The 27,584-nt window shown below is 41.9% G+C and overlaps 2 protein-coding genes across 3 annotated transcripts in view; one reads left to right on the top strand and one right to left on the bottom strand.

Annotated features, from left to right (window-relative positions):
- Positions 1-16,286, top strand: part of CDC20B (cell division cycle 20B) — a 33,293-nt gene extending 17,007 nt beyond the window's left edge. For both annotated transcript variants that reach the window (XM_048503861.1, XM_048503859.1), the window contains exons 6-13: positions 1,016-1,115; positions 4,443-4,562; positions 6,037-6,236; positions 7,359-7,453; positions 8,039-8,267; positions 9,085-9,210; positions 10,765-10,882; positions 14,851-16,286. In XM_048503861.1, coding sequence (XP_048359818.1) covers positions 1,016-1,115; positions 4,443-4,562; positions 6,037-6,236; positions 7,359-7,453; positions 8,039-8,267; positions 9,085-9,210; positions 10,765-10,882; positions 14,851-14,996 — 1,134 coding nt within the window. In that variant the 3' untranslated portion in view covers positions 14,997-16,286. The remainder of the gene's footprint in view (positions 1-1,015; positions 1,116-4,442; positions 4,563-6,036; positions 6,237-7,358; positions 7,454-8,038; positions 8,268-9,084; positions 9,211-10,764; positions 10,883-14,850) is intronic.
- Positions 16,287-18,665: 2,379 nt separating this feature from the next.
- Positions 18,666-27,330, bottom strand: LOC125436964 (granzyme A-like). The gene is made up of 5 exons (XM_048504345.1): positions 27,270-27,330; positions 24,681-24,825; positions 22,781-22,922; positions 20,679-20,948; positions 18,666-18,830 (listed from the first exon to the last, which is right to left on the bottom strand). Exons 1-5 carry the CDS (start codon positions 27,328-27,330, stop codon positions 18,666-18,668), a joined length of 783 nt encoding a protein of 260 aa, XP_048360302.1.
- Positions 27,331-27,584: the final 254 nt, after the last annotated feature.

Below are 27,584 nucleotides of genomic sequence, written 5' to 3'. Positions count from 1 at the left end.
GTATGTAATATAACATTCTAGTTCAAATGAAGTCCCCTTTCACCTATGGATGGATCCCCAGTTTCTGCTACAGGAAGAATTAGGAGATTTTAAGATCCTGCTGATAGAAGCATCAGCAAGACAAATCCTCTGAAACAAAAAAATATGTTTCTAAAGAGATTTTTCTTATTGTATTAATTATGAAATACCAGTGTTGTTAAAGAATATCTATAACCTACCATGCCCTGACATGGATAGCCCAGCCTAGTCCAATCATCAGATCTTGGAAGCTGAGCATGATCAGCCCTGGTTAGAAGAGGAAGAAGAGTTTGGATTTATATCCCCCTTTCTCTCCTGCAGGAGACTCAAAGGGGCTTACAATCTCCTTGCCCTTCCCCCCTCACAACAAACACCCTGTGAGGTAGGTGGGGCTGAGAGAGCTCCGAGAAGCTGTGACTAGCCCTCCAATTGCTGTCACCCAGCGCTGGCGGTGGAGTGGAGGTAGTGTACAGGCTAATCTGAATTCCCCAGATAAGCCTCCACAGCTCAGGCGGCAGAGCTGGGAATCAAACCCGATTCCTCCAGATTAGATACATGAGCTCTTAACCTCCTACGCCACTGCTGCTCCTTAGTTCCTATTTGGATGGAAGAGCACCAAGTAAGTCCCGGGTTGCTAAGCAGAGGCTGGCAATGGCAGACCATCTCTGGACCTCTCTTGCCTTGAAAACCTTACAGGTGGCCATAAGTCAGCAGCAACTTGATGACAAAACGAATCAACAGATAAACCTTCTAACACCCATGCCATTGGTCCGTGTGAACTAGAGGCAATGGGAAGAGGAATTTTCATCTATCCCCCATCTGAATACCTTTGTGTTGGGTTACACTGGCTCTGAATCAGCATATCAATCACATCATAAACAATAACATCTGGAAATGGCCTATGTATGGAAGCAACCCTAGCTACGTGGAGAGTGGGATTGCAGGGAAAGTTTCTGTTTCTCTGACAAGTAATATTTTTGTATCCACTTTCTTGCAGAAATGTCTCCATCAGATGATGATCACTGAAGAGAACAGGCATGGCATTTCAGAAAAAACGGGCTTGAACATCTGTGAGAAACCTGAGTGCCTTTGGAAAGGTATGGTTAGGGATGTGCACTTGACAACAAAGTAAGCATTTGTTGGATTCAGATTTTGGGAATGATTTCCATATCAGTAATCAAAATTTGGATTTGCTGCAATTCTGATTTTTTGGGGACCCCTAGGAAGACACCCTTTTTCGTAAGAACATAAGAAAGAGCCTGCCGGATCAGACCAGAGTCCATCTAGTCCAGCCCTCTGCTACTTGCAGTGGCCCACCAGGTGCCTTTGGGAGCTCACATGCAGGATGTGAAAGCAACGGCCTGCTGCTGCTCCCGAGCACCTGGTCTGCTAAGGCATTTGCAATCTCAGATCCAGAAGGATCAAGATTGGTAGCCATACATTCAGGGGCCCCTTTCCCCCCCCCCCCCCCCGCCAAGAATACTGCACAAACCTTGCAAAGAACTTAGTCCTGCCTGTTCACTAAAGTTCTGCCCAAGTTTCAAGTGAATTAGATCAAGGAGTCCAGTTCAACGGCCCCTTGAACAAAAGACCCCCAGTCATCCTATTATTTCTATATATATATATATATATATATGAGAGAGAGAGAGAGAGAGAGAGAGAGAGAGAGAGAGAGAGAGCCTCACCATCCTCCTGCCTCCTCCTCACACATGCTTGGCATATATATATATATATATATATATATATATATATATATATATATATATATATATGTTTCTATATCCATTGTTTCCTATGGAGAAAATAATCCATAAAGCCAATAGTCAAACACGAAAGAGCAACCACTGGTCAAAAATATCCAATTGAAAAAATGAACCAACAATCCCAATCAGAAGCGATGTGAAACCAAAGAATCCCAGCAAGCAGTGATATGGGTGATGTGGAAAGCTCACCATAACCAGTGTCAAACCCAAGAATCCAAGCCAAACCAACTTGAAAGGAGCACCGTTACAGGTCCGAGAGAGCCCGTGTCAAACCACAGAAGCCAAGCAGAACTGCAATCAGCAGTGGGCAACGGAACTCCAAGGTCCAGACCAGACTAGAGCAGCAGCCGCAGCAAACACTCTGCACCACCAAGACAATAATTTTAAATAAAGTTTTATTCAGTTTATTAAAAACAAACCATACAAAATATTTCATTTAGGGAACCGATAGGTAGGCCTGATTTTTAATCCTCTTTGCCCATGCTCAGAGAGCCATTGAAGCCTGTGAGAAAATAGTCATGGTTGTCATTGCCTGTCAAACCTGTAAACAAGCCTAGGAGCCTTAAAATGCTCCAGATGTGTCTGAATATTTCCAAAGTATTCAGGGCCCAGTTACTCGTATCCCACAAATACTGAATATCACTCCAAATACCCAGCCATTTCTGGAGAATACCAATTATCTAAGAAAAATACTGAAAGAAACGCTGAAAAACGACGTAGAAAACACAGGTTGACTAGATTATCTTTTGGGTTCTCCGTAAAGACTGAGTGAATGAATAATGGCCCGTTTCAGACCAAATGACCTTTTTTCGTGATAAATTTTGACTGTGAGATTGGGTAGGGTTGCAGAATGGCCCTCCTCCCAAGCCTAAAATACATCGGGTAGATATGCTGGATAACGGAGCCTGAGGCCTACAATATATGAAGAACATGTTCTGCATTTGAGCCTTCATCCATCTCATAGCAGCCCATGAAGCTGCCTTATACTGAGTCAGACCATTTTGTTTATCCAGGTCTGTATTGTTCAGTCAGACTGGCGGCAGCTCTGTATGGTCTTAGGTGGAGGTCTTTGATATCACTCGATCCTTTTGAACTGGAGATGCTGGGATTAAACCCGGGACCTTCCTGAATGCAAAGCAGGTGCTCTGCCACTGAGTCATGCCCCACCCTGCCATTTATTTACACTGTTTGTGTAGCATCTTGTTTTATGATGTGTTTCCTAACCAGCTATATGTTTTCCTAATCAGCTGTATGTTCTATTGCACTTTATTTTGAATATGGAATATTCTTAGCAAGTGCCCCCCATGAACAGAAGGAACATTCAAACCCTTGCTTTCATGCTCTCCGTAATAATTTCTGTAGACCAAACAATACCAGGTTGCAAAAATAATCTACTAAAATGTAATCAAAATGGTGACGTCTAGGCCATGATATCTTAGCAGCAAATAGCCATTTCAAGGCTAACTGATCTGCTTGCTGTTCCTAAGTCTTTTGGCCTTTTTCCATTAGTCATGCTATTTTCTTCATAGATGGTGTTGATCAAAGATGCAAAAGATAGGTGTGATGTGGTTAGCCATTTCCTGAGAGTTTTGCATTTAGGGGGTCTCTTTGATGGGAACTTAAACCAACAGCTGCATCAGTTTATAGAATATTTTAGACATCTCTTGGGTTTTGAGGTTCCAGAGGTATCGCAAGAAGCCTCATGAGACAACAAATACTTTGAAAGATACTGAAACCAATTTAAATGAGACACGTTACAGACACTTTACAGTCTGTGAAAATACGAACTGGAACATAATGCCTGGATTTTATTTTTTTGATAGATGTGTGCAAAGTGAAGGGAAGAGAACTGAAGTTTACTGAAATTTAAAATTCTATGTCATTACAAGACCTAAACTTTTCTTTGCATTAAAATTAAGCACCAGCCGTCAGTAAGATGTCAGGGTCATAGCTAAGTAGACACAACCCTCATGACGGCTGGTGCGAGCTCAGAAAATGGCATCAATGAGAAAGTCTAGGGACTGCACAGCAGCATGGGAAATGTTTAAAGAACCACCACGCAGCAAGTGAGAACGGTTTTACAAAGAAGACACTTCCAGAGAACTATTTTTTAAAAAGAATAGCTTGGGAGCAACGTGCAAATAAAGTGTTTTGAGGTTAAAGACCATGTGAAACTCCACAGAGGAAATGTTTTATTTTCTGCCTCAAAACGTTTTATTGGGTTGTGCGGAAAGGGCCGCTGTGCAATTTGCCAGAGACAGCAATTTCTCAGAGACCATATGGAATGCCACAGCAAATGTCCCGCTGGTCTTTATGCCTGGATCTTTCTCCCTCCATTCCATTGAATAGGACAGTTATAGGCTTGGAAGAGGAATTTTGGAAGGGGTGGGCACTGAATCCGGAGGATTGGTCTTTAGCATTTTCTACATTTTCACAGTGGTTGTGCATTTGACCTTTTCTTTATGCATGGGCTTCCCTTAGAACTTTCTGGGGATTGTAAATATGCATGATAGGAGTATATGATTGATTATTATGAGAACAAAAGAACAAGCCTGCTGGATCAGACCAGAGTCCATCTAGTCCAGCACTCTGCTACTCGCAGTGGCCCACCAGATGCAATCTGAGCAATTACATTTTTATCCTCTTAATTGATACTTTCAGGTTGCAAGGATGGAACTAAGACCGAGCATGATGCTCATGGCATTTCTGCGAGCACAGACAAATGTCAGCCTTTGGAGCCAGAAATTAGGTTTCACATAAGTGGTTTACGCAATGATTACTGTAAGTTTGGTTTCATCTTCTGACATCAAACACTACCTTTTTATATAAAAACAGAACTTGAAAAACCTTTTTCTCAAAAATGGCACAGATAAAGTATAAGGCCTCTCTACTGCATTAAGAAAATTCCCAGACTTGTTACTCTGTCACTGGAATGAATTGTGCAAATTAGGACCCTTTTAATGATTTCTTCAAATGCATCATTTAATTGGGATAGATTTTTCTGTGAGGTTCTTTTTTCAGACAGGAATTACAGTTATGGTTATTATATTATTGGGTATTTACGGTAATAGTATTGGCCTAGCTGAGATGTTTAATTCTATGAAGTGCTGTTTTTTTTGCTATTTATTTAAACTATTTATATACTTGAGGCACAGAATAGTCCCTAAATGGCTTACATTATAATAGAATCTCAAATGCATGTGTAATAAAAAGTATTCTCAAAAATTCAAAGCACTGTAATCACAATGAACAAAAGTATCAAACCAACATCCAGTAATTAAAGAGAAAATAAAGGTAAAGAGCATTAAAATAACTAGCAGAAAGCAAAATTAAACCATACCAGTCCTGTTAACCTCCCAAATATAGCAATCCAAATTCAAAATTATTAAACTAATTAATTTTTATAAATTGGAAATTCTCAGTATTCTCATTTTTTAAAAAATTACAGGGTGATTTATTGGAACTATCTATATCTACGTATAAAATAGGTTTTCTTCCACTGTAAAGGTCACTGTGGTCCTTTCCTATTAAGGTAGGACATTTGCTCACTAAATGTGGATGGGATAGGCTGAAATGTCACTGCAAACCCATCTTCTTGAAAACACCCGCATAGGTTTAAGAACTGGTTTTCTGCACATTCAGAACTAGTATCAGGTTCAACATCAAACTATGCAAGCTGAAAATCCATCATGAAATGCTGCAAAAAGCATATGTCTGCCTCTGTATAATGTGAATTGAACCCATGGTACTGAGGCAGACAGAAATTAATTTTTCTCCGACCCCATAATGTTTCCCTAATCAGACTCCCCATCTGATTTAAGCTCCAGATTTAAGCTCCAGAGCTTATTTTTTACAGCTAAAATAGACATCTGAGGATCTGAATGTGGCTTCGAGCAATATGACGCTTTGTGTTGCAGCTTTACAAAGCTTAAACTGACCAGTAAGCTACCTGATGGGAAATTGCCTTGAAAAGCTAAATAAAAATCACTTTGTGTTCCTCACAAAAAGAGTGATATTTGAGTGAAAGAAATAAATTAGCTCTTCCCTGAACATTTTCATCCCAGCACAGAGCAACCTACCTTTGTCACTAGATATAAGTAATTAATTATAATACATATTACATTTGAAATAGTCATTTTGACATGCTTTAGTCTGTATTCATATTATTATGAATGCTATTATGAAGATATACCTTGTTGAAACTCTTTCTTGCACTATTTGACTCACACATTTATCCTGAGTCAGTTTCCTCTAGATCTAAACTTATTAGATTGGAGCCACAAGAATCTTATTGCACTTGCGCTAGGATCAACTGTGTGCATTTGGAATGGAGAAACCAACCAAAATGTCAAAAGCATAGACTTATGTTCCAGTTGCAAATATTATGTTGCCTCCGTGGCATGGATGAGAGAGAATCCTTGGCTTGCTTTGGCAACAAGTGATGGAGAACTGCAGGTACTGGGTGGTACGTTCATATTATCTGTTTTGATAAAGCAATAATAATATTAAAATAATGCATAACATAAAGAAATTATGAGTAAATCAGAGGTTATGAATACATGAAGCTTCCTGGTACTGAATCAAATTATTGATCTATCAGGACCAGTGTTGTCTACTCAGACTGTTTAGGAGTGGATATATATAGGATCTTAGACAGAGGTCTAAGGTGGAGAAAAAAAAATTCCACCTAAACATTTGGAAGAACTTCTGACAGTAAGGGCTGTTTGATAGCAGAATACACTGTCTCAAAAGCCCTTTCTGCACAGCGGAAAGGGCGCCTCTCCACCGGCAGAAATTATGCTGGTGGAGGGGTAGGGGCCATTCGCACGGAAGCGTGTGAGCGGCCCCGCAGAAGCTGGCGCAGAAGAGGTGGCTTCGCACGGAGCCGCCTCTTCTGAGTCCCCCCCCCACTCACCTCGTGCTCCAGCGTCGCTCTGGAGGACGAGGTGAGTGGAGGGGACGGGGAAAGTGCCATCTTCCCAGCAGTGCGTTTCGCACTGCACTGATGGGAAGACGGCGTTTTAGAATAACCTCGCTCAATGAGCGAGGTTATTAGGAGCGGCTTCACGCCGCTCCTGGGTGGCCAGGACCACGCTGCTGCAATCCAGCAGCGCCTCCTGTGCGAACAGCTGCCCGGGGATGGCGTTTTTGCCGTCCCTGGGCCGCTGTAAATGGCCCGTGTGGAAAAGGCCAGAGTGTGGTGGAGTCTCCTTAGGAGTTTTTTAGGAGGTTTTAAAACAGAGGCTGGATGGCATCTGTCAGGAGTGCTTTGATCGTGTATTCCTGAATGGCAGAGGGTTGTACTGGATAGCCCTTGTGATCTCTTCCAACGCTATGATTCTATGACTTACAGAAACCCTGTAGGCCCTATGGGGTTGCCATAAGTCAGTTGACAGTATTTTCTACCCCCTACATGCTGTATCACTTTAGTATTTTTATTATATGTGTACATCATCAACTAAGGTTATCATATTGTTAGAACAAAGAAACTGGAATTGGAAACTGAAAAAACAATCAACTTAGAATAAATTCAGAACCCAATGTGTTAACGAGGCCTTCTTTATAATTTTTTGTCAGCTATGGGACATTGAAACCCAAAAGAGGATGAGAACTATGTTTGGTCATCTGTCTGTAGTTGGCACCCTGAGTTGGAATGGTCATATACTTAGCAGGTGAGCAGCAGTTAAATAACATCAACGTATTATATATCATTGCCTTATTTAAACTCTTGTAGAATCCAGGAGATTGTAGTTCAGCTGTGGAAAATATATAGGCTTTATGGGAGAAAGTCTCAAAGATCTATGTCAACTGGTTTGCTCTCATCCAAATACTTGCCTAGCTTCTGAGATCCGACAAAATCAGGTTAGCTTGAGCTGTCCAGGACAGGCCCCCCAAACTTCTACATATAGTTTAATTTGTTGATAAAGCATCAAAAGCAGTATCATTAAAAATGAATTATCTTTGTTATTCTCTGCATTCTTTTAAAGATGCAAATTTGTTCTTCAAGTGACTGGGAGTTGGTAAAAGGGAGGTGGAATCGGACATGGAGGGGTTTTCCTATGTACATCATTGTTCAAGGGTAAAGGAAAGTCACTCTGTGATTGCTCAAAGATTTTTTTTTGCTTCATCACTTAGTTCTGGAGTTAGAAACAAGCATCTGTTCTAAAATAGTGCTTACCTGTGACATTAGAACAAAAAGTGTACACATTTCTTAAATTATTTCAGATTGAATAGAATTGTCTTTCTTTTGTCTGTAGTGGTTCAAGACTGGGCTATATTCACCATCATGATGTTCGAGCAGCTCAGCCCCATATCGGCGCTGTTCGGCAAAGCAAACAGAGCATTTGTAGCCTACAGTGGTCCCCAGACCACACACTCCTGGCAAGTGGTTCTAGTGGTGGTCTGCTGAATATTTGGCCTAATGATCCAGGTATGGGAGGACAGTGTAGGCCACTAACCACCATATCTCATTCCTCAGCAGTGAAGGTAGGATGGGGGAAGAAACTGTATTTTAAATAACAAACGTATGATGAACCGTTTCAGAGGGTGGCTGTGTTGATCTGCTGTAGAACAGGTAGATTCAAGTCTTGTAGCACCTTCAGAACAAGAAGATCTGGGGGACATAAGCTTTGGAAAGTCAAAGCTACCTTTGTCAGATATAAAGATTCTCTTCATAATTCAGAAGAGAGGCCAATGTCAGGTTAGGGATCTTTTCTGCATTCTCATTTACCTCACTTCTAAATTCCTATTTCTTTTTTTTTTGTGTGTGGGGGTCAATTCTGCATGTGTTTACTCTCTGTAGTGGTTGATTTGATATATGGTTTTATGACTGTATCTATTGTATGTTGTGCACCGCCCGGAGCCCCCTGGGGACGGGGCGGTATAAAAGTTGAAAGTATAAATAAATAAATATAAATAAATAAATAAAACAAGTTTAAGTCCAGGGTATCTCCCTGCAGTTTTAAACTGCACGTTTTTATGCTAGACTTAATTTTGTGTTATAGTGAATCCACCACTAGAAGGAGCAAAACACATGCAGAACTGAAAGCCCCCCCCCCTCCTTCCCTGAAGAAACAGGAACTTAGAAGCAAGGAAAATGGAAATCCAGGAGAACAGGATGGTCAACTGGAAATTCTCTGTTGTCCAAAGCACAAAAGCAATTTATTTTCTCCCTAATATTTCTCCCTTTTAATTGTATTTCAGCTGCAATAACTCACACCAAACTTGTTAGTTGTCTGCTGTAATTGGCCAGTACCAGAAAATTATGATCTTAAAATTCAGTGATGTTCTTGTTTCTTATTAGGCAATGATGTGGTGCCCATGGCAATCTGCTGTAATTGCCACAGGAGGTGGAATAAAGGACAGAATGTTGCACATATGGAATGTAAGCAGCTTGAAAAAGCTTGAAATTGCAGATACGAAATCTCAGGTAAATGACTTCATTCTTTAGCTTTGTAGTCTGTGCTTCTGTCTTAAAGGAGGGTGCCATTGCCGATGTACCCTCTCTTATCCAGCTTGGTGATTCTTGAAGATGGTGCTGGGGGACTGCTTCTCAGCCCCATGGTGTTCTGCTTATAGGTGCAACTCCTGAGAAAATTCACTTGGGGATTTAAAAAAAATTACTTAAGAATCTGGAAAGGGGTTTTTTTTTAAAAAAACTTTCGTTCATGTGCAGTGTAGAAGAAAATTGTTTTGAATTCCATGTTTGTGCTTCTATTAAATCAGGGGTGGAACCCTCAAGTGATTCTCCACATCAGTTGGAACCCTCAAGTGATTCTCCACATCAGTTGGAACCCTCAAGTGATTCTCAGAGTCCCATCAACTGGGTTGTGAACCCCTAAAGAGCTGCTTTGTGCCAGGGTATTCTGCTTGTATGTATGCATGAAGAGCAAGGGCACTGTGCTTCCTGTCTTTCTCTTTGCATACACATTGAGAGAGGCAGCAAGACAGTAAAGTGATGTCATATAACATAGGAGAAAATTCTTAACACAGGCAGATTCAGAGACCACCCGTCTCCCCCACAAAAGCTATCCTCTGTCTTCTCACCATATCCCCTAACCCCACCAATCATTCCACCTATATTCTGTGTGGACTTGCAACATGTAGCCCCCTCCCTGATGATGTGCTTATAACTCTGGCTCTACCTCTTCCAATCATGTGACTATCAGGGGTGCCAGGCAATTTGGGGAAAAAATTAAGAAGAGAAACGAGACCTTTTCTACTTATAGGAAGTTCTGACGATAGAATTCCTGGTGATTCCTAGAGCTACCACTGATACTTCCTATAAGTAGATGTGCTCTTATTTTTCTTTTTAATTTCTCTCCCCAGGATAATCGTGCCCACCCCCGGCCACAGTTTCTACTCACTGATTGGGTGAGATTTGGAAGGCAAGGGCCCCAATTACTTGAAAGTCTCCCACTATAAAAAGGGAAATGGAAAACCTATGTGACTTCATTCATGGGTTCTCACTAAGGCTCCTTCCGCACACGCAAAATAATGCATTTTCAAACCACTTTCACAACTGTTTGCAAGTGGGTTTTGCTATTCCGCACAGCTTCAAAGAGCACTGAAAGCAGTTTGAAAGTGCATTATTCTGCATGTGCGGAATGAGCCTTAGTTTGATGCTGTCATCTGAGAATCAAAGTTGGGTCCCAGGTCTATAAATGCTGAAAACATTTATAGACCTAAAAGGTGGACTATAACTTTTGAAAAAAACCCACCAAAGATATAAAATTTAGTTACACACAGTAGTCTTAGTTGTTCATCACAGATGACAGAATCTGAAGCTACTACTAATATAGAATGGTAAGTTTTTATAAATCCAGGACAAACTATACCATATATTCACCATGCAATACTAGTCCATGGTGTTTGAAGTATGGATGCCTAAAATTTAATTTTAAATTTTATTTTGGTCCAAAATCAATCAAAATATGTGTTTCATCCTGCAACATTGAAATCAGCTTCTGAAAAATTATTCCAGATATGTTCTCTACTCTGGTTACCCAACACCAAAGAATTAATCACTGGGGAAGGATATCCTTGGAATAAGATATCAGTCTGGAGGTACCCCATGCTTTCAAATTCTGCAGAACTTTGTGGTAAGCATGTTGATAACTGCAGTTTCATAACTAGAGTTGATAATCCCAGTCTTCGTCACAGGTGGCGTGAGCACATTTTCAGTTTTGTTTTGGGTATTCTGAGGAGGTATTCTTTCCACTGATGAGAACAGCTCTTGCATTAACCAGAGAAGAAAGGAAGCTAATGTTTCACTGATCATAGAAGGAATTTTAAAAATTATACATTTTTGCTTCTTTCCTAAATAGCTGATGGATATAAGATTATTGAATGATATCAATGTATACATTTCAAACTTGTTAAGAGGAAAATATTTTATTTTCCATTCCGGGAGTTTGGCATATAGAATATTCCTGTCACTGCAGGACACTGGAGAATTACTAATAGTGCAATCCTAGAGAGAGTTACGCTCTCTTTATCAATGGTTTTAGCAGCGTGTAACTCCATTTTGGTTGGACTATGACCTAAAAATGAAAATGGGTTAATTAAAAAAACCCCACACCACTATGTACTGAATAAGATCTTGATTTGAAAGTTGGATCAAACCTATTTTTCTTTTAAATCCGGATCTTCTATAGCACATGGTCCCTTTCTGCACAAATGAAATGTCTCAAGAACATTATAAAAACGTTTTGGGGAGGAACTCCGCACAGCTTTCTCCCCCAAGGCATCTTTAGGCCAGGTTTTTTTCTCTCAACCTGTTTTCTTTCAAAAATCACGAAACTAGCAATCTTTCCCCCCAGGATGGGTTGAATAGGTTTTCCTTTGCCTGTGCAGAACAAGTTCCATTTTATGTTTCCTGCCCCCCCCCCCCCCCCCGCTTGAGATTTTGCTTTCATTTTTGCAGTAGACCACGCCCGTCATTTTCCACAAACTTCAGGAGCCTCTGTGCAGCTGCTGCCATGTGCAGACTGCTCCCACAGAGGTTTCTTCTGCTCTGAGATCATCCGCTTACTATTTCTAAAAAGTTCAGTAATAAAGTTTGTTTTCCCTGGAGATCCTGTGTTGGTGTCATTTTTGCTTTCTTTTTGTTTTGAGGGAGCATCTTGGTAGCTATGATGGTGTAACCTCTACTTGTGGGTTCTGTGGGGCAGAACTTGGAATGAGTTTGCAACTACAAATTTTTAAAAACAAAATGGTTTACTTTTTTAACATATAACATCAACATTTAACATCACATTTCAAGGTCCTGTTCAGGTTGCATTTTCAAGTCCTTCTAGTTACAGTCTTGTAATGCCAAGTCCATTTCTTCTTGCAAGTGGGTTGGCTCCTGAAGACTCCAAGGGCTTGGTGAACAGGATTCAACATGGTGAAGGTTTCCAGGATAACTCTCACCCATTACAACCACAAAAGAAGCCCTGAAACAATAAACTCCAACATTTACAACATAGCAAAAATAAACAACTACCTTCCCAGTAGTTCCCAACAACATTGCAGTTACCTTAACAAGGTGTTAAGGGCTTATACAGCCAAGGTCCGAGTCTGGTAGCCTTGTCTCCTCCAACTACATGAGGTCTGCTGCAGTCTCTTGCTGCTTTGAGTCTCCACCCCTTACTGGGTCAACCCATTCTGAGCATGGGGGTTACATTGGCACCTCCCTCAAAAAAAATAAAATAACAGGAACATGGGATTGTGTGGAAAAACTTTATTCTGAAGTTTGTAGGTGGAAGTAGCAAGCAGATGAGCTGCTAGCAGAGGAAACCTCCATGAGAACAGTCTGCCACTCCAGCGGCTGCATGGAGGCTCCTGAAGTTTGTAGAAAATGGCGGGCACCAGCTGCTGCAAAAATGAAAGTAAGAATTTGAGTGAGGGTGGGGAAGGTGGGAAAAATAACTGTTTTGGCTTGGCAATGCTTTATTTGTCCATGTTATGTGGACAAAAAAGTCAAAATGGTTCTTTTAAAAACGACTGTGAGATGTTATTACTTGTGTCATGTAGAAAGGACGATGGTATTTTACCTTGTTCTCTTTGATGTCTTTTTGATTTTGCTATTCACCCCAAGATGGGGAGGGGAGAGATGGGATTTCCCCCATCCCACCATGAGTCTCATGGGCCTCCCCTTTGTTATATTCTAATGCTGATTTATTTAAAAAAAATTCAAAGCCCCCTGATGGCAAGTAAAGTAAATGGCTGCCATGGGGGCTGGACATGGAAATTGGCAGTCCTATAGGCTGGAAAATTCAAATTTCCCCATCCAGACTTTACTGAGATCTTCCCCAAACTTCAGAGCAAAGCAAGTTTGAGAAAGATGGGAGAAAAACCAGGATAATCCTTGAGGGACACAAATGTACCATGATGCTGTAGGGGAAGAAAGTAAAAAATGTTCATGTCCCAGAAGTATTGAACCTGTGTCTGATAACACATGAGGAAATGGTCTTTCAAGTGTTTTTTATGGTAATGCAATTTGACATATAGTGATTGTATGATTACCTAGTTAATGTATTCAATATGATGAAATAGGAAATAATGAAGGGTGAAGATTTCTTGAGATTGTACCAAATATTGTGGAGGTGGGTGGGATGCATGTTTAATCTAATACTCCGCTATGAACTAGAGGTGATGGTGGGGATATGTCAGGGAACTGGCTGTTGTGGGTTTTCCAGGCCATGTGGTTGTGGTCTGATAGTTTTTGCTCCAGGAAATACACCTTACTGTGACATGCCTTCGAAGAATCTAGCCATTCATGCAGGCAAAACGTTAGGAGCGAAAACTACCAGACCATCGGCACAGAGCAGAGGTGGGATCCAGCAGGTTCTCACAGGTTCCCGAGAGTAGGTTACTAATTATTTGTGTCTGCCCGAGGGGGTTACTAATTGGTGATTTTGCCACGTGGTTTTTGCCTTAGTTATGCCCCTCCTCTCAGCAGTAGCGCGCAGAACTTGAAGCAGTCTAGCAGGAGATGCACCGGCGTGCGTGGCAGCCTGCGCCTGCGTGCATTCGTTTCCCGCCCATGGATGGCGCAGCAGCTGTGTCCTTGCCACAGCCCCGCCCAGGAATGCCCCGCCCCCAGAATGCCTGGCCACACCCCCGTCGTGCCCCACCCAGCCCCATTGGCGCTGCACCACAGTTTGAATCCCATGGCAACCTGTTACTAAAAATTTTGGATCCCACCACTGGCACAGAGCCCCGAAAATCCACACCAGCCAGTTGATTCCAGCTGGGAAAACCTTTGACAATACATATGCCAGGGAAATTTGTAGGATGAATTCTATCTTCTCCTGCAGTCTGAAATTAAAGATTTATAGCATGATTTTGCTAGCCATTTAAATGCAGCCAGACACTGCTTTGTGTATGAGAAAAAATGATGTCTGGAACACCCAGTAAAAGTGAAACCTGCATGTTCTTGATTTTTTTTTCTTCGCACCAAAGAAAGATTAATTTGTTATTCGCCACAAATATTTAATGTTTATTTCTTGAAGTTTTCAACAGTTTTTTGATCATGGGAAAGAAATAGAACTTCAGTTTGCTTTTAAAGAACGATAGCTCATTTCAGTTATAGAGCTGATTCAAAAGGTGATGCATGATTCAAGATGCCTTTGCTTCAAAAGCAGCTCCCCACACAGATGGGCAAACCACTCCAGAAATTCAGAGGATCTTTGCAAAGAACCTCCAATATAGTACATGGGACTCTGAGCAGAAAGTTCAGTTCTGGAGGAAGCCTTTGCCAATGACCTTTTGGTTTTTTGTTTTGTTTTGTTTTTTTAAATTGCAGTCTCGTTCATTACAAAATGCCTTTCTCCGTTGTGACTTTCCAGAAACTATAATGGGTGGATCTGAGAGGAAGCCTATGAGATCCAGGAAGATTAAGCCATGTGGATGCTAAAATATGCTTTCAGGTTATTGTACTCCAGACATATACTTTATCCACCTGTGCTGTAGTTAGAGCTGTCTGGGTCCTCAATAAGCACGAGCTTGGAAAATGCCAATGTTTCACTGTTTTTTCCACACTTCATATTTGATATTTCTTATGGGTATCTTTCTTTACACGTAGATCACAAAGGAAGAGTTTTGCATGTGGCTCTGAGTCCAGAAGGAAATAGGATCTTTTCTGCTGGAGCTGATGAGACAGCATATGTGTGGAAATACAGGATGAAGCCAAACACAATGCACTTCCAGAAAGATAATTGTTTCAATTAATCAAGATGTGTATTGACTAGTAATTCTTAAGACAAATTCAGGCATAGTTGGATTTGCGAAACCCAAGGAAGTCCAGATTTGCTATGCAGAAGCAGGTAATGGCAAACCATCTTTGACAATTGCTTAAAAACCCTGTGTGGTGGCCATAATTGACTGTGACTTAATAGCACTTTCCACCACCATAAAGCATTAGTATTAATTGATTGTGTATTTCACTTGACCTACCTTATAGAGCTGGTGATGGACAGTTAAAAAATAATGGATATTGTAATAAGAGGGAGAAAAAGCAGTCTGTTTATAGGTAGCTGTGACAGACTGCACAGAAAGTGTGATTTGAAAAGTGCAGGTTTGACTGCAGTTAGTATTGTTTACATTCAGAGTGAGGCATAGAAGCCTAGGAACTGGAGAAGCCACCTGATTGGCTGTGGCATCCTGCACTCTGATTAGCCTAATGGCTAGATAATGCAGAGAGGCAGGAGGTTAACTCCCTGACAGAACAATTTGAGAGGCTTTTGGACTTTAGAGTTCCTGGTGTTACGAGCAATCTGATTTAACTGTGTTTAAAACAAAACATCTCTGAGGGGAGTAGTTTAGTCAAAGTGTGTCATCAGCTTGTGAGCTGGGTGAAATCATTAATATACACAGATTGAGAGAACTGGTGGAGGGGTTTATTGAGAGGCCAAACTGAAGGGTCATACATATAAACCAGTAAGCAATATCTTCAAATGAAGGAAGAATTCCTGGATACCAGTTAGTCTGGATTATTGGGTTATACCTTCTGTTCTTCAGTAGAGTGTTTTATGTTTTAGTTTGGGTTTTCTAATTGTGAGGGCTGAGTGAAAGTACTGAATATATGCACCAAGCCTGTTAGGACTCTGAATGTGAACAAGCCATTAGCCGGAACATCTTGAGTTTAAGGAAATGTACCATCTGTTTTCTGCTTCAGCTTAGTATTATAGTTATTATTGGGCATGTATAGTATTGTTTTAATTTTTGCGTGATTCTTTGTTTTAAATGTTTTAAATGAATTGTATTAATCTGTTGTGACCCGCCCTGAGCCCTATTTGGGATAGGATGGCATATAAATTTGAATACAAATATAAATGTAAGAAACAACTATATAACAACTAAGCTGAACTGTAACTGAGAGCTGAAACTGAGGTATTATCAAGACTGCCAAAAAAATCAAATACTGAATCTCTGTGCCAAGCTCTTGTGTATATATATTTCTCCTGTCCTATTTGCCTCATCCATTTCTCCTCTCTGAGTTACTTATCTTCCTTACCCATCTCCTCTTTGTTAATAAACCTTTTATTCTGTTTAAATTTAAAATCTGCCTCAATACTTACTTTGTGCGCATTATTAAGGGGTTTGACTAGGAAGGTTTAAGTCAACAGGCATCCTTCCCCTTCTGGGTCAGTTACAGGACTGAGGGAAAGTGCTCTTATTACAGCTTACATGACATTACCATTTCTTAAGCACCCCAGTCCCTGAAAGACGGGAAAAATCTGGCAAGATCAGTGAGTAGTTTCCCTGCCTGAAAAAGTTAGGAAGGTGTGGAAGATCCATATCAGTAGCCTAGGAAAGATAGTACATTTTTTTTTACTTTTTATCTAAAGTTTGGATTTGAGTTTCCAAACTTTTATTGGTTTTTATTTCAGTGAAACTAGGATTTCGCTCCCAATTGTTCTCACTCTGAATTCTGTACTGCATAGCACAGCAAGTTGCATAAGTCTCAGGCATGTGAAAGAAAGAAAAAAGAAAGATATGATTTTCTTTTGGCATCAAGGCATCCTTCCTGGGAAAACAGATATCCATCAGTCTTTCTCTGTTTATTCTTCTGAATAAACTAGAGAAGAAAGGAAAGGCTTCAAAACAAGCTGTACATTTCAGAATGGAAAATATCTTTCCCAAAAGATAAAAAACAACAGGTAAAAGATGTTCCTCTAGAGACTTTAGTCACAAGCTTGCTGTTGGTCATGTACCATTTACCACGTAATCTAAATATTTTCACACATCCACTATATTCACGTCATGTGGGTTTGCAAATGCAATTTAATTTTCCACTTTCAGGGTCTCATCTGCTGAATGGAATGATATATTAGATTCAACTTTTCATATTTGGTGTGGTGATGACATCTGTGACTAGAAAGAAGTTGTTTTATGGGTTTCCTTTGTGGATCAAACTCATAGTACATACAACCCCCCCCCCCCCACAACAAAAAACCAAGTGGCTTTGATGATGAATACCAAAATAAGTGACAAAGAAACTGATACCTAAGAGCTGGAATTACTCATTCATTTCTATTCTGATGGCTGCGTGGTTGAATTTCTGAACCTTTTAAGTGGATGTTAACATATAATTGAAAAGCAGGGGCCAGGGTATGTAGGGTGGGCTGGGCCTGATCAAAAGGTGGTGTGAAGTCAATGCTTCAGTCAACTGAGGAGAGAATTGAAAAAAATTGAAGGAAGAAGCTCAAGTAACAAAAAAGGTACATCTAATCTCTGGGCTGTTGTGCACTCATTGTTTTCAGCACAGCTGTTTGCTTCATAGTTTTCCACTCGAAAGGGAAATCCCTGCAGACTCGCTGATCTGATCCACCATTTTGCCCACCAGTTGCTTACTTTTAAGCTTTCAGACAACCTGACTGTTTGGAGGTTGCTAGCCGGGATCTATCGCTGAAGCAATATACCATGTCAAGTTCATGCAGTGTGAAAATAAAATTTAAAAAAAGAAGAAGAAGAGTTGGATTTATATCCCCTCTTTCTCTCCTATAGGAGACTCAAAGGGGCTTAAAATCTCCTTTCCCCTCCCCCCGGACAACAAACACCCTGTGAGGTAGGTGGGGCTAAGAGAGCTCAGAAGAACTGTGACTAGCCCAAGGTCACCCAGCTGGTGTGTGTTGGAGTGCACAGGCTAATCTGAATTCCCCAGATAAGCCTCCACAGCTCAGGCGGCAGAGCGGGGAATCAAACCCGATCCTCCAGATTAGAGAACACCTGCTCTTAACCACCACGCCACTGCTGCTCCCTACGCCACCTACCTCACAAGGTGTTTGTTGTGGGGAAAGGAAGGGAAGGAGTTTGTAAGCTGCTTTGAGACTCCCTACAGGAGAAACAAGTGGGTATAAATCCAAACTTCTCTACTTTCCTTCTCTAGTTTGAGAGCATGGTGGCTTCTGAAGAGGGTAAAATCAGTGCATAATCAAGAATCCAACCCTATGGGAATATGAGCTCCATGCAAGGTGTACCACAAGTGCACAAAAGGTCACTGATTGGCATTCCTGGGCCTTAGATTTTCTTAAAAGGCAGTCAGTGGTGGAAGGAATTGGAAAGGATTGGAGCCATGGCACTTGTAAGGGATTAACGCTTTTCCCAGTGCCATTTCACTGGAAGAAATAAGCATCTGCGTGATAATTGAAGTGTTATCTCTTTTCCCACCTTAAAGTAGCACAGGGATGCTGATTTATTCCAGAAATTCAGAGTGCATGGGGAAGGTTAACGCCTCCCCTAAGATCTTTTTGTTTCTTCCCTTGTGCACCTAGAAAAATAGAATATTATAATGACATCTGATACAAAGATGAATAAGATAAGCTTTAATAAATGAAGAAGCTTCTTTAAAAAGCACTACATCCATAGGTATCGAAAGAGTGAAGTAAAAGCCAGTGATCAGTCTAGATTTTCCCCCATGATTTTTTTAATCCATTCAAGATAGTCCTTTGTGAGACGAGTATAGACACCCGGGTACTTGGGATCAGCACATTTTCCTCTTCGACCAAAAGAAGTGATGCCTCTTTGTATTCCTCCACATATTAAAGGCCCACCAGAGTCACCCTGGGGAAAAGAAAGAGACAAACTTGATATTACACCCAGCAAAACTAAACTGTGTCATTGTTTGGTCAGGCTGTAATGAATTACATGGAGCAATAGGAAAAAAAATGAAGCTTTGTATTTAACCATTTACTGAAATCTTTTAACTAAAGCTGTACATGAAATGCAGAACATGCTGATATTCTAAGCGCTGTGCTGCAGTATCGTATGTTCATGTTTTGAGTTGTTGAAAGATATTTACTAAGGCCGTTTCCGCACGGGCATTAAATGGCGGCCTGGAGACAGTAAAAACGCCGTCTCCAGGCCACCATTCGCACGGGGGGCGCAGCTGCAATGCAGCTGCGCCGCCCTCGCGCCGCCCACCCGGCCTGAAACCGGCGTTTCCCCAGAGTGCTTCCCAACGCTCTTTTTGGGGAAACGCCCGCCCGTGAAACTAACTGCCGTTCAGCGCCCTCCCCACCACGGCGCCACCGCTTGTCAGCGGGCCTCTGGTGGCGTCGCCCGAACCTGGGGACACGCCCCCCCTGCCCTGCGCTGCTGGAGGCAACGCGCCGGAGGCCCGGGGACATGCCGGGTCGGCCGGGCGCCGGCGCTCCATGGCGCCGGCTGCCCGGCTGTTCCCAGGACCGTCCATGCGTCCCAGCGTCGTCGGGTTGGCGTCATAAACGCCGACCCGGCCATTTCTGCCTTCGTGCGGAAACGGCCAAAGTGATTGTTAGAAATTAATTCAAAAAACTTATAACACATCAGTTCCATGCTAGTGGAATGTGATTTTATACTATAGGGTATGAACACACATGCACGCACGCACACACACACACACAGAGGGGGAGAGAGAAAATCACTTCCCTGTACATTTAAAAATAGGATATCACATATAAGGCTTGTATAAAAAATTCTCCCTGTCATACTAGCTTTATTTCTTTAAGAAAATTTCAGGGCAAGGAAGCATTCAAGTAATCCTCTATTAGCAATTATCCAAGATTAATTGTCTCATGCTGCTGACGTTCATAAACTGAAGTCCAAGATAACATATACTCTGGGACAATTTATACAATTGGAGCAATCAAGGAGAGGTCCCTTTTGCCAGTGGTTATTTCATTGTATTTTGCTGCTCCAAGCATACTCCTGTTTTGGCACTCTGGTCAAGCCCAAGGTGGATTCCAAGGGCAGCATCTCTGCCTTTCTCCATGGACCTGAACATCAGCAGCAGGAGTGTGGGTGTCCTGCATCTTTTCTCTTGATGCTTTGGTTGCATCCCAGGTGGATTCCTGATAGGACTGTCAGGCACAGCCAACCACCAGCAAGAGACTGGGGAGGGACATGGGAGAGCATCGGTGACAGCACACTGTCAGATCTGGATTGTCAAGTCATTGGTCCAATAGCGCTTTTTAAAAATTTGCCTTCGTGGCAGGAAATGGGAGCTGAGGGTGAAGCATCCCTGCCTCCACAAAGGGGCTGGCAACCCTAGAGGTCGTGTCCTTTCAGTCTGCCATGGACATGGGCAGCTGCAGCATAGATCTAGGAAGTGACAACAGGCAGAAACCACAGCTATCACCTCCTACCACACAGCCTTTCTCTGTCAATATGGCCCCCCAGGCACCAGACTGGGTTGCTTGAGTGACCAGACCGATCTCCTGCTATCCAATTCATAAATGCTTATACTTGACCGAAGATAATAGTTGTTTCTGGCGTGCACCACTATCATGTAAGTGGAATCCTAAATGGCAAACTTCCCACTGATCAATGATTTATGGATAAAGTAATTGTTAAGAGTATTGCTGCTGTACATAATAAAACCACCAATCTTGACCTCAGTTTTCTCCTTGATTGATAAATAAATACCCTTACTTTACATGTATCGGTCCTTTTCTTTTTGACACCACCAGCACACACCATGCTCTTTTTCACAGCTATGTCATCATAGTGGTTCTTGTCGTTGCAGACGTCTCTGGATATGATGGTGACTTCAGCTTCATGCAGTGTATCAGGTCCTTTCCCTCCATTTTCAGTAATTCCCCATCCAGTCACTAGACATCGAGTTCCTGCCTTCATATCATCATAACTTCTGGGCATCTTCATGATTTTTACAGCTCGAGTCATCTTTGCTTTTCTGTTAAGCTGAAGAAACGATAAAGAGCAATGATGATCTCAGATATTTGTTGTTTCAACACTAACTGTTCCATTATTCCATGCAATTTTTACCTGCAAAGCACTTCTGAGACTTTCCAGATGTACTAAATCACCTCTGAAGTCTCTTTCCTTGAAAATCCTTTGGAGCAGCCATAAGTTGGCTGTGGCTTGATGGCAAAAAATAAAAATGATTGTAGTCTATTCATCATTTACTGTATGTATTATCTTTCCTTTATAGCACCATTTTCTACTTTTGTAATTTCATTCCTATTTACATGGTGCTTTTTTTGTATTGTTTCTCATTTTTGTGATCTTGGGCCTATTGCATGATTTGTTGGATGATCATGCTGCTCTATTGCATTGTTTTATATTGTGAAATTTCACACATTTGAATCTGTATACTCCTTATCACAGTTTTTGTATTGTGTTATGATCTTATTGTATTATGCCAAATAAAGGCTTATTATTATTATATTGTGAAATCCTCCTTGAATCTCAGCAAGAATGGCTGGCTATAAATAAATTCTAAAAAATTGTTATTAGTTCTTTTCCCGGGTGGGGATGGACATCTTGAATAATGTTTGTTTTCTCTTTTTGCAGCCAAAGTAATTGCTCATTGATTGTATCTTAATTTTTATTATTATAACCGAGTTATTATGAAATAATAATGGGAAAAAAGAAAAAAATGACAATCAATTTTTCAGCAAAGAAAAAAAATTACCCCTTGAGCCAGAACTAATTACAGATCAGGAATGCTGTGACCATCACAAATGAATATTAAGCATCCACAGATCAGTGAATTCCTCTAACTCCATGCTGATTAAGATAGGCTCTGTCTTGAATCCAGTGCCTTCACTGCCAGTCGTCATGTTTCATGGAATTTAAAGGTCTGAAGGATTAAAAAGAGACTACTTCTCCTAATTTTCCCATTGTCTATTGAGGACAGGAACAACAAAGAAGCAATGCTATAACCCCATGGATGTGCAGTCCCACAACCCTGATGACTGGGGATCAAAGTACATCAGTGTGTTGCAATGCAACAACAGCAACAAAAACAGCAGAAGCCCACCTCTGCTAGCAGATGAAAACGTGGTTGAGCAAGTGCTCTGCTAGCAGAGGCATATGGGGGGGGGGGAATGGCACCCAAGGACAACACCTGCCCAGGGCACCCCCCATCCCCCATGCTCGGGATCGGGACTCGGGGGCAGGGGTGGCTCAGACAGGCACTGCAGTGGCAGGCTGGCTCCTGGGCCGGCCTGCTGCCGCGGTGCCCATTGGGACCCCCCTAGGTTCCCCTGGCCATCCTGCAGGCTGCCTCCTGCCCTCCACAGGCCCTTGGACAGGCGCTGTGGCAGCAGGCTGGTTCCCCTGCGCCAACCTGTGTCTGCGCAGGGGAGGAGGGGGCTGGGGGTGATTTTGCATGCTCCCCGCCGGTGTGCCCAGGGTCATTTGACCCCCCCTGTCCCTGTTGCAGATATGCCACTGTCTGCTAGTGGTGGAAGAGGGAGGAGAGGATTTCTCCTTATTGAGTCTCTGTATACTGGGTGGAATTTTGTTGAAAAAGACCTCCAAACCTTTAGCATAGGCCTTTTAGAAATAACAGGTGCTTGCTGGGCAAAAGGAGACGTGTGGAAATCTGCACCTGGGAGGTTCTAATGCTTGTAGTTTGTAGTTCTAAACACCATTAAAATGAAGTCACTATCAAAATATTTTTGGTGGAATCGCTAGTGTACTTCTTATGTAAAAAGAAAAATACTCAAAACGATAAATGCAATGTCATCCCCCCTTTACAGGACGTTCAATTTCATTTTAAAATGTACCTTTAAAAGCATAATGTCATTTTCCTTGGTTTTTTTGTTATACTTCGGGTGGCCACACACTCTGGTAATTTCAAAAATCTGCTTCTCTGGCTCATTTTTGGATAATGAGTGAGCACCAAGGATAATAGTTGTTCCATTCTCTCTGGAAAGTCAAGAAATACATTTTAAAAATGAGAATTTATATATTAGTTCAGTGTATTTTAATCCAGATTTCTCCTGATGGGGATCCAAAATGGCTCAAACAAATTACACACTATTCAACTTCATTTGGTGAAAAGCTTCATTTCCGCTCATTAAACCTCTGTTAAAGGAACAGGGTATTTTTTTCTGGCCATTTGGCAACCATTTCACTTCTATTGCTACAGCCCCACCAAATGCCATCCAGATATTAAGGTGTTTTCCCTGTGACAGTTCTGCATGCTCAAATATCACTCTTTATTTTGGAATTTAAAAAAAATGTTTTTAACCCAATTTTGTACTTTTCATATTTTTTACACAACCCTGTGTTTCCTCTGACTTTGCAGAAACATATACCGGTACCTTAGCCCTGGTAGCCCATTGAGAAGATTTTTTAATCACCATGGAAAGATCTTACATTGACTAGATAAGTAGATGTGCTAAGTTGGTCTGCAGCTGGAGAGTGAATGAATTGCCCCTTCTGTCTTCTATTTGATGTTGACAATGTTAATGCAAGATATACTATATAGGAAATTGTCAAAAAGTGCTTTCACTTGGGTCTCCATGAAAAAATTGTCCAAGCCTCTCTCACCCCAATGATGAATTTCACACTGCATACATTTCTGAAAAGACCCAGGTTACACTGATGGTTATCCACATTTTTCAGTCACAAATGAACTCTGGTTGTTTTCCCACTTACCATCTGCTGCACGCTACTGTCGCCAAGTAGCGCGGGGTCCCCCGGCACTCCCCACTACAGGGGCGGCGACAACCTTAGAACAGCAGCAAAACACCTTAAGAAGCAAACCCTGATGCCCGACTTCAAATGGGTGCATGGTTTGCCTTGACATTATTGTAAGCTTTTTGAACCATTGCACAAGCAAGCAACCAATTCATCAAACGTATGTAGGAATTTTTTCAAACTGATTGAAAGAAAAATGGCAGGGCTATCTTAACGTTCTGGTTCCTTCTGATCACTGAGCTCCATATAAAGCTCCATAATCTCAGCTGTACAAAAGCGTAGGTCCCATGGTATAGTTTTTCCACACTGCACAACACAGGCAGTCTTAATGATTATGTGTTCATGGGGCAAAACTCAAGGATAGGGCCCCAGTATCAGTGGAAGGGAGGTGGCTCTGCCTCCTCCTGATACAGGGACTATTGCGCCCAGGCCATCAATTTGACTCCAGAACCTCTGGAGTTGTGGCTATAGTGCTGTGCCCCACATTATCCTACGCTATCTGAAAACCTCACCACCATGAACTGATTGCCTTGCCATTGTCTCATGTACTGTGGTACGGTTTGGGGTCCTACCCTCCCAAAGGAGGAAGGGAGAGCCACCCATTCCACCCAGCCAGTCATGTGGGGCTTGGCCAGTCACCCTCCTTTTCTTATGGCATAGCATCTGCTTGGACTGCCAACTTGTGCCCCCCGCCCCCCAATGGACTATAGTAGATCACTTTCCTGAGTTTGAGGTTGTGCTGGGGGAAAGCTGTAACCAGATCTTGCCAGCTGAGTGAAGTTGTCTCCACGAATCCACAGTGATGGGGCTTCAGGGTAGCGGGTGGGGGGCAGCTGACTGTAGGGCAGTGGGGGACCTAGCAGTGCCTGGACAGAGACCATTCCTCCTATTTTTGTGGTAGCTCTGGATTGCCCAAGAGAGTCTTGACAAGCAACTTCAAGCAGAACTGTGTATAAAAACAAAACCTTTCTGTAAACTTACATAGAACAGTGAGCTGCAGTTAGCACCCAGTTTCCTTGGATCAAAGTTCCTCCACAAATTAAATGTTTGCCGCTCATTAAGGCAGCCATATAGGGTCTTGAATGTGCAGCTGATTCCTTCCCTCCAATGATACTTGTGCAATGACCTAAATAGAAAGAAGCCGAGGTAACCCAGCTGCTATGTACACACTGGGGTGTAGATTCATTAGCCAGCTCAAGTACAGCAAATGTATCTGAACTAGAGGTTAACACAGGGCTATGTTGCCAACCTCCAGGTGATGGCTGGAGATTTCCCTCTATTACAATTGGTCTCCAGGTGACAGAGATCAGTTCACCTTGAGAAAATGGACACTTTGGAAGGTGGACTCTATGGCATTTTGCCCCATTGAAGTCCATCCCCTCACAAACCCACCCCCCCTCAGGTTCCACCCCCAGTATTTCCAAACCTGGTGCAGGCAACCTTCACACAGGGATATATATTCCATAACTATGAAAGGAACATCACTGGTTACTTTGAAGGTTCAGTTCAGATGTTCTCGCTGAGGAAATGAAATGGAGCTTGCTGAAAAGTGATCATTAGGGATGTGCGCGTAGATGCATCTGGTCTGAAATATACCCACAAAGTAACTTATTGGTAGTAGCAGTTTTGGGTTTTCTGGGTTGTGTGGCCATGGTCTGATAGTTTTTGCTCTGAATGTTTTGCCGGAATCTATGGCTGGCATCTTCAGAGGAATGAAGAAAAACACATCTTACCATGACATAGATGCAGATGAAATGTTTGGAGAAACACATCTTACCATGACATAGATGCAGGTGAAATATTCGGAGCAAGAACTACCAGACCATGGCCACACAGCCCAGAATACCCAAATCATCCAGTTGATTTTGGACATGAAAGTCTTTGACAATACAACTTATTGGTATTTTCAGGATATATTCAGGATCTGGATATTCCAGAATTGCACAGATAGTGGTACCATGATCCTGAATATTCCCAAAAATATTCAGGAATATTCAGGGCTGGTGTTGAAAATGCCAGACTTTTTTGGAGGGCTATTGATGGGTTTCCCAGGCAACCAGGGTGAGGGTGGGGTGCGGTGTGGGGAGGAGAGGAGAGGAGAGGAGAGGGAGAGAGGCAGCTGTCACAGGCAAATGGGACCACAAATTAGGGGTCTGACATTGGTTTTGTTGGGCTGGAAATAATGTCTCTTCCCTTATTTCAGTTTGGCTTGGCTTGAATTCTCTGGTTTGACGTTGTATGTATTAGGTTTCCCACTTTGGACCATGGTTCTATTGAGATTGTCTCGTTGATATCGGTTCTGTTGGGTTTGTTGGTTCTGTTTGCATTTGAAGGCTTTTGGCCAAGGGTTGTTGGTGCTGTTGTATGTTTGGCTTTTGGCTCCTTTACTCTGGGGAAAGCACGGCATACTCCCCCATAGTAATCAGTGGAGGATGTCTGTGTTCAAGAGCCTTTAGAATTAAACCCTTTGGTCCAATGTACTTAAATCTTGGGTGTTTATTGGACCAGCAGCACCAGCTCCAGGGCATTTCAGTGTCATTTGCTTGAAAAATAGCTAGTTCAGCCCCCCCCCCCCTTCTCCAATCCCCTTTAGGAAATAAGGGATCCAAATAATTTTAGAATCCATTCCACCATCCCCCCCATGCCAAACGACAATGAGGATGCCCCTGAAACAACTGGAGGAGATCATTTCAGCAATACTGAATATTGCACGGGAAGAGGCTGAAACACTCGCCCAAGACCGGAAACTCTGGAGAGCACTTGTTGCCTGATATGCTACTTAGATTGGGAAGATTTAACTAACTAACCCCTCCCCCAACCCCTCTGGATTCAAAGTGGGTACTTGGGATCAAAATAGCCTGGAATATTAATAGCTATGCCTTCCCTGAAATTCTGATTTTTTTAAAAAACCCACTGTTTTTACTTGCACACATCCCTAATGGTCTGTGTGGTTTGTGTGACCTCATGAATGTTTAAATATTCTTTCTACCTAAGTCTATCAGACACTATGGGAAACATACATTCCAGCAGTACATTCCCCAGAACATGGTGGTTCTGGAATGATTGCCTATTTCCATGCCAGAACTTTCCTTGTATGGAAAGCAGGAAGCCTCTGGATTGAAGGGAAACATCCATATGAATGCATAAATGACCTCTAGTGGAACTCCAATATAGTCGCATGTGAGAGGGAGAAAGACTATTGTACTATTATGTAATGTTTAAACTGTCTATTTTTACCCATTCCCCGATGATTCTAATGTATTTTCAATCTTTCCAATTGCTCTGTTTGTTCCTGAAGACCCTATTGCGTCCATATTTTTTGTGTAAATTTTGTAACTCACACGCACACAGTGAACACACAGTGCGTGAGCACGCACACACACACACATATTAAAGACAACATAATATAGTGGATATTTTATGGTAGTATGGCAATAGGTTTAAATCACGGTTCATCTACAAAACCCACTGGGACTTCAGACCAACAATGTTTTTTTCCCATTATAGCACATTGTGCTCTGTACACTAAAACTAAGGAGGAAAAATAAATTAGTGTAATTCAGTACTTACCTCTGTGCACTGTGAGAAAAATAATGGCAGCGGAGAAGGATAATGTCGACCGAAGGTCCATCTCTGCTATTTTGTGTTCCCCACACTGTAGTATCTACTATATATGGGGAACACAGAGGAAGTGGTCATTGGTTTCTGCGTCTTCAGGGGCATTCTTTTCACATGGGCTTTCTGGAAACAGATATCATTTCTGATTAGAGTGTCATATAACTAACCAGTCAGAGCAAGTGAGAGGGAGGGAAGAGAGAAACATGAATTGCATTCTCAGGGTTGCTTTACTTTCTGTGCAGTTTGGTAAATGTCAAGACTGTTTTG

The sequence above is a fragment of the Sphaerodactylus townsendi genome, linkage group LG07 (assembly GCF_021028975.2).
Source record: "Sphaerodactylus townsendi isolate TG3544 linkage group LG07, MPM_Stown_v2.3, whole genome shotgun sequence".
NCBI classification, from domain to species: domain Eukaryota; kingdom Metazoa; phylum Chordata; class Lepidosauria; order Squamata; family Sphaerodactylidae; genus Sphaerodactylus; species Sphaerodactylus townsendi.
This window is presented reverse-complemented; position numbering and strand designations above follow the sequence as displayed.

Excerpts from the sequence above, each read along its gene's own strand:
- LOC125436964 (XM_048504345.1), bottom strand. The coding sequence starts at position 27,330 with ATGGACCTTCGGTCGACATTATCCTTCTCCGCTGCCATTATTTTTCTC. Across the intron at positions 24,826-27,269 it reads TTTTCTCACAGTGCACAGAG|GTCATTGCACAAGTATCATT; the intron begins GTAAGTACTGAA and ends CTTTCTATTTAG. Across the intron at positions 20,949-22,780 it reads ATGACATTATGCTTTTAAAG|CTTAACAGAAAAGCAAAGAT; the intron begins GTACATTTTAAA and ends TCGTTTCTTCAG.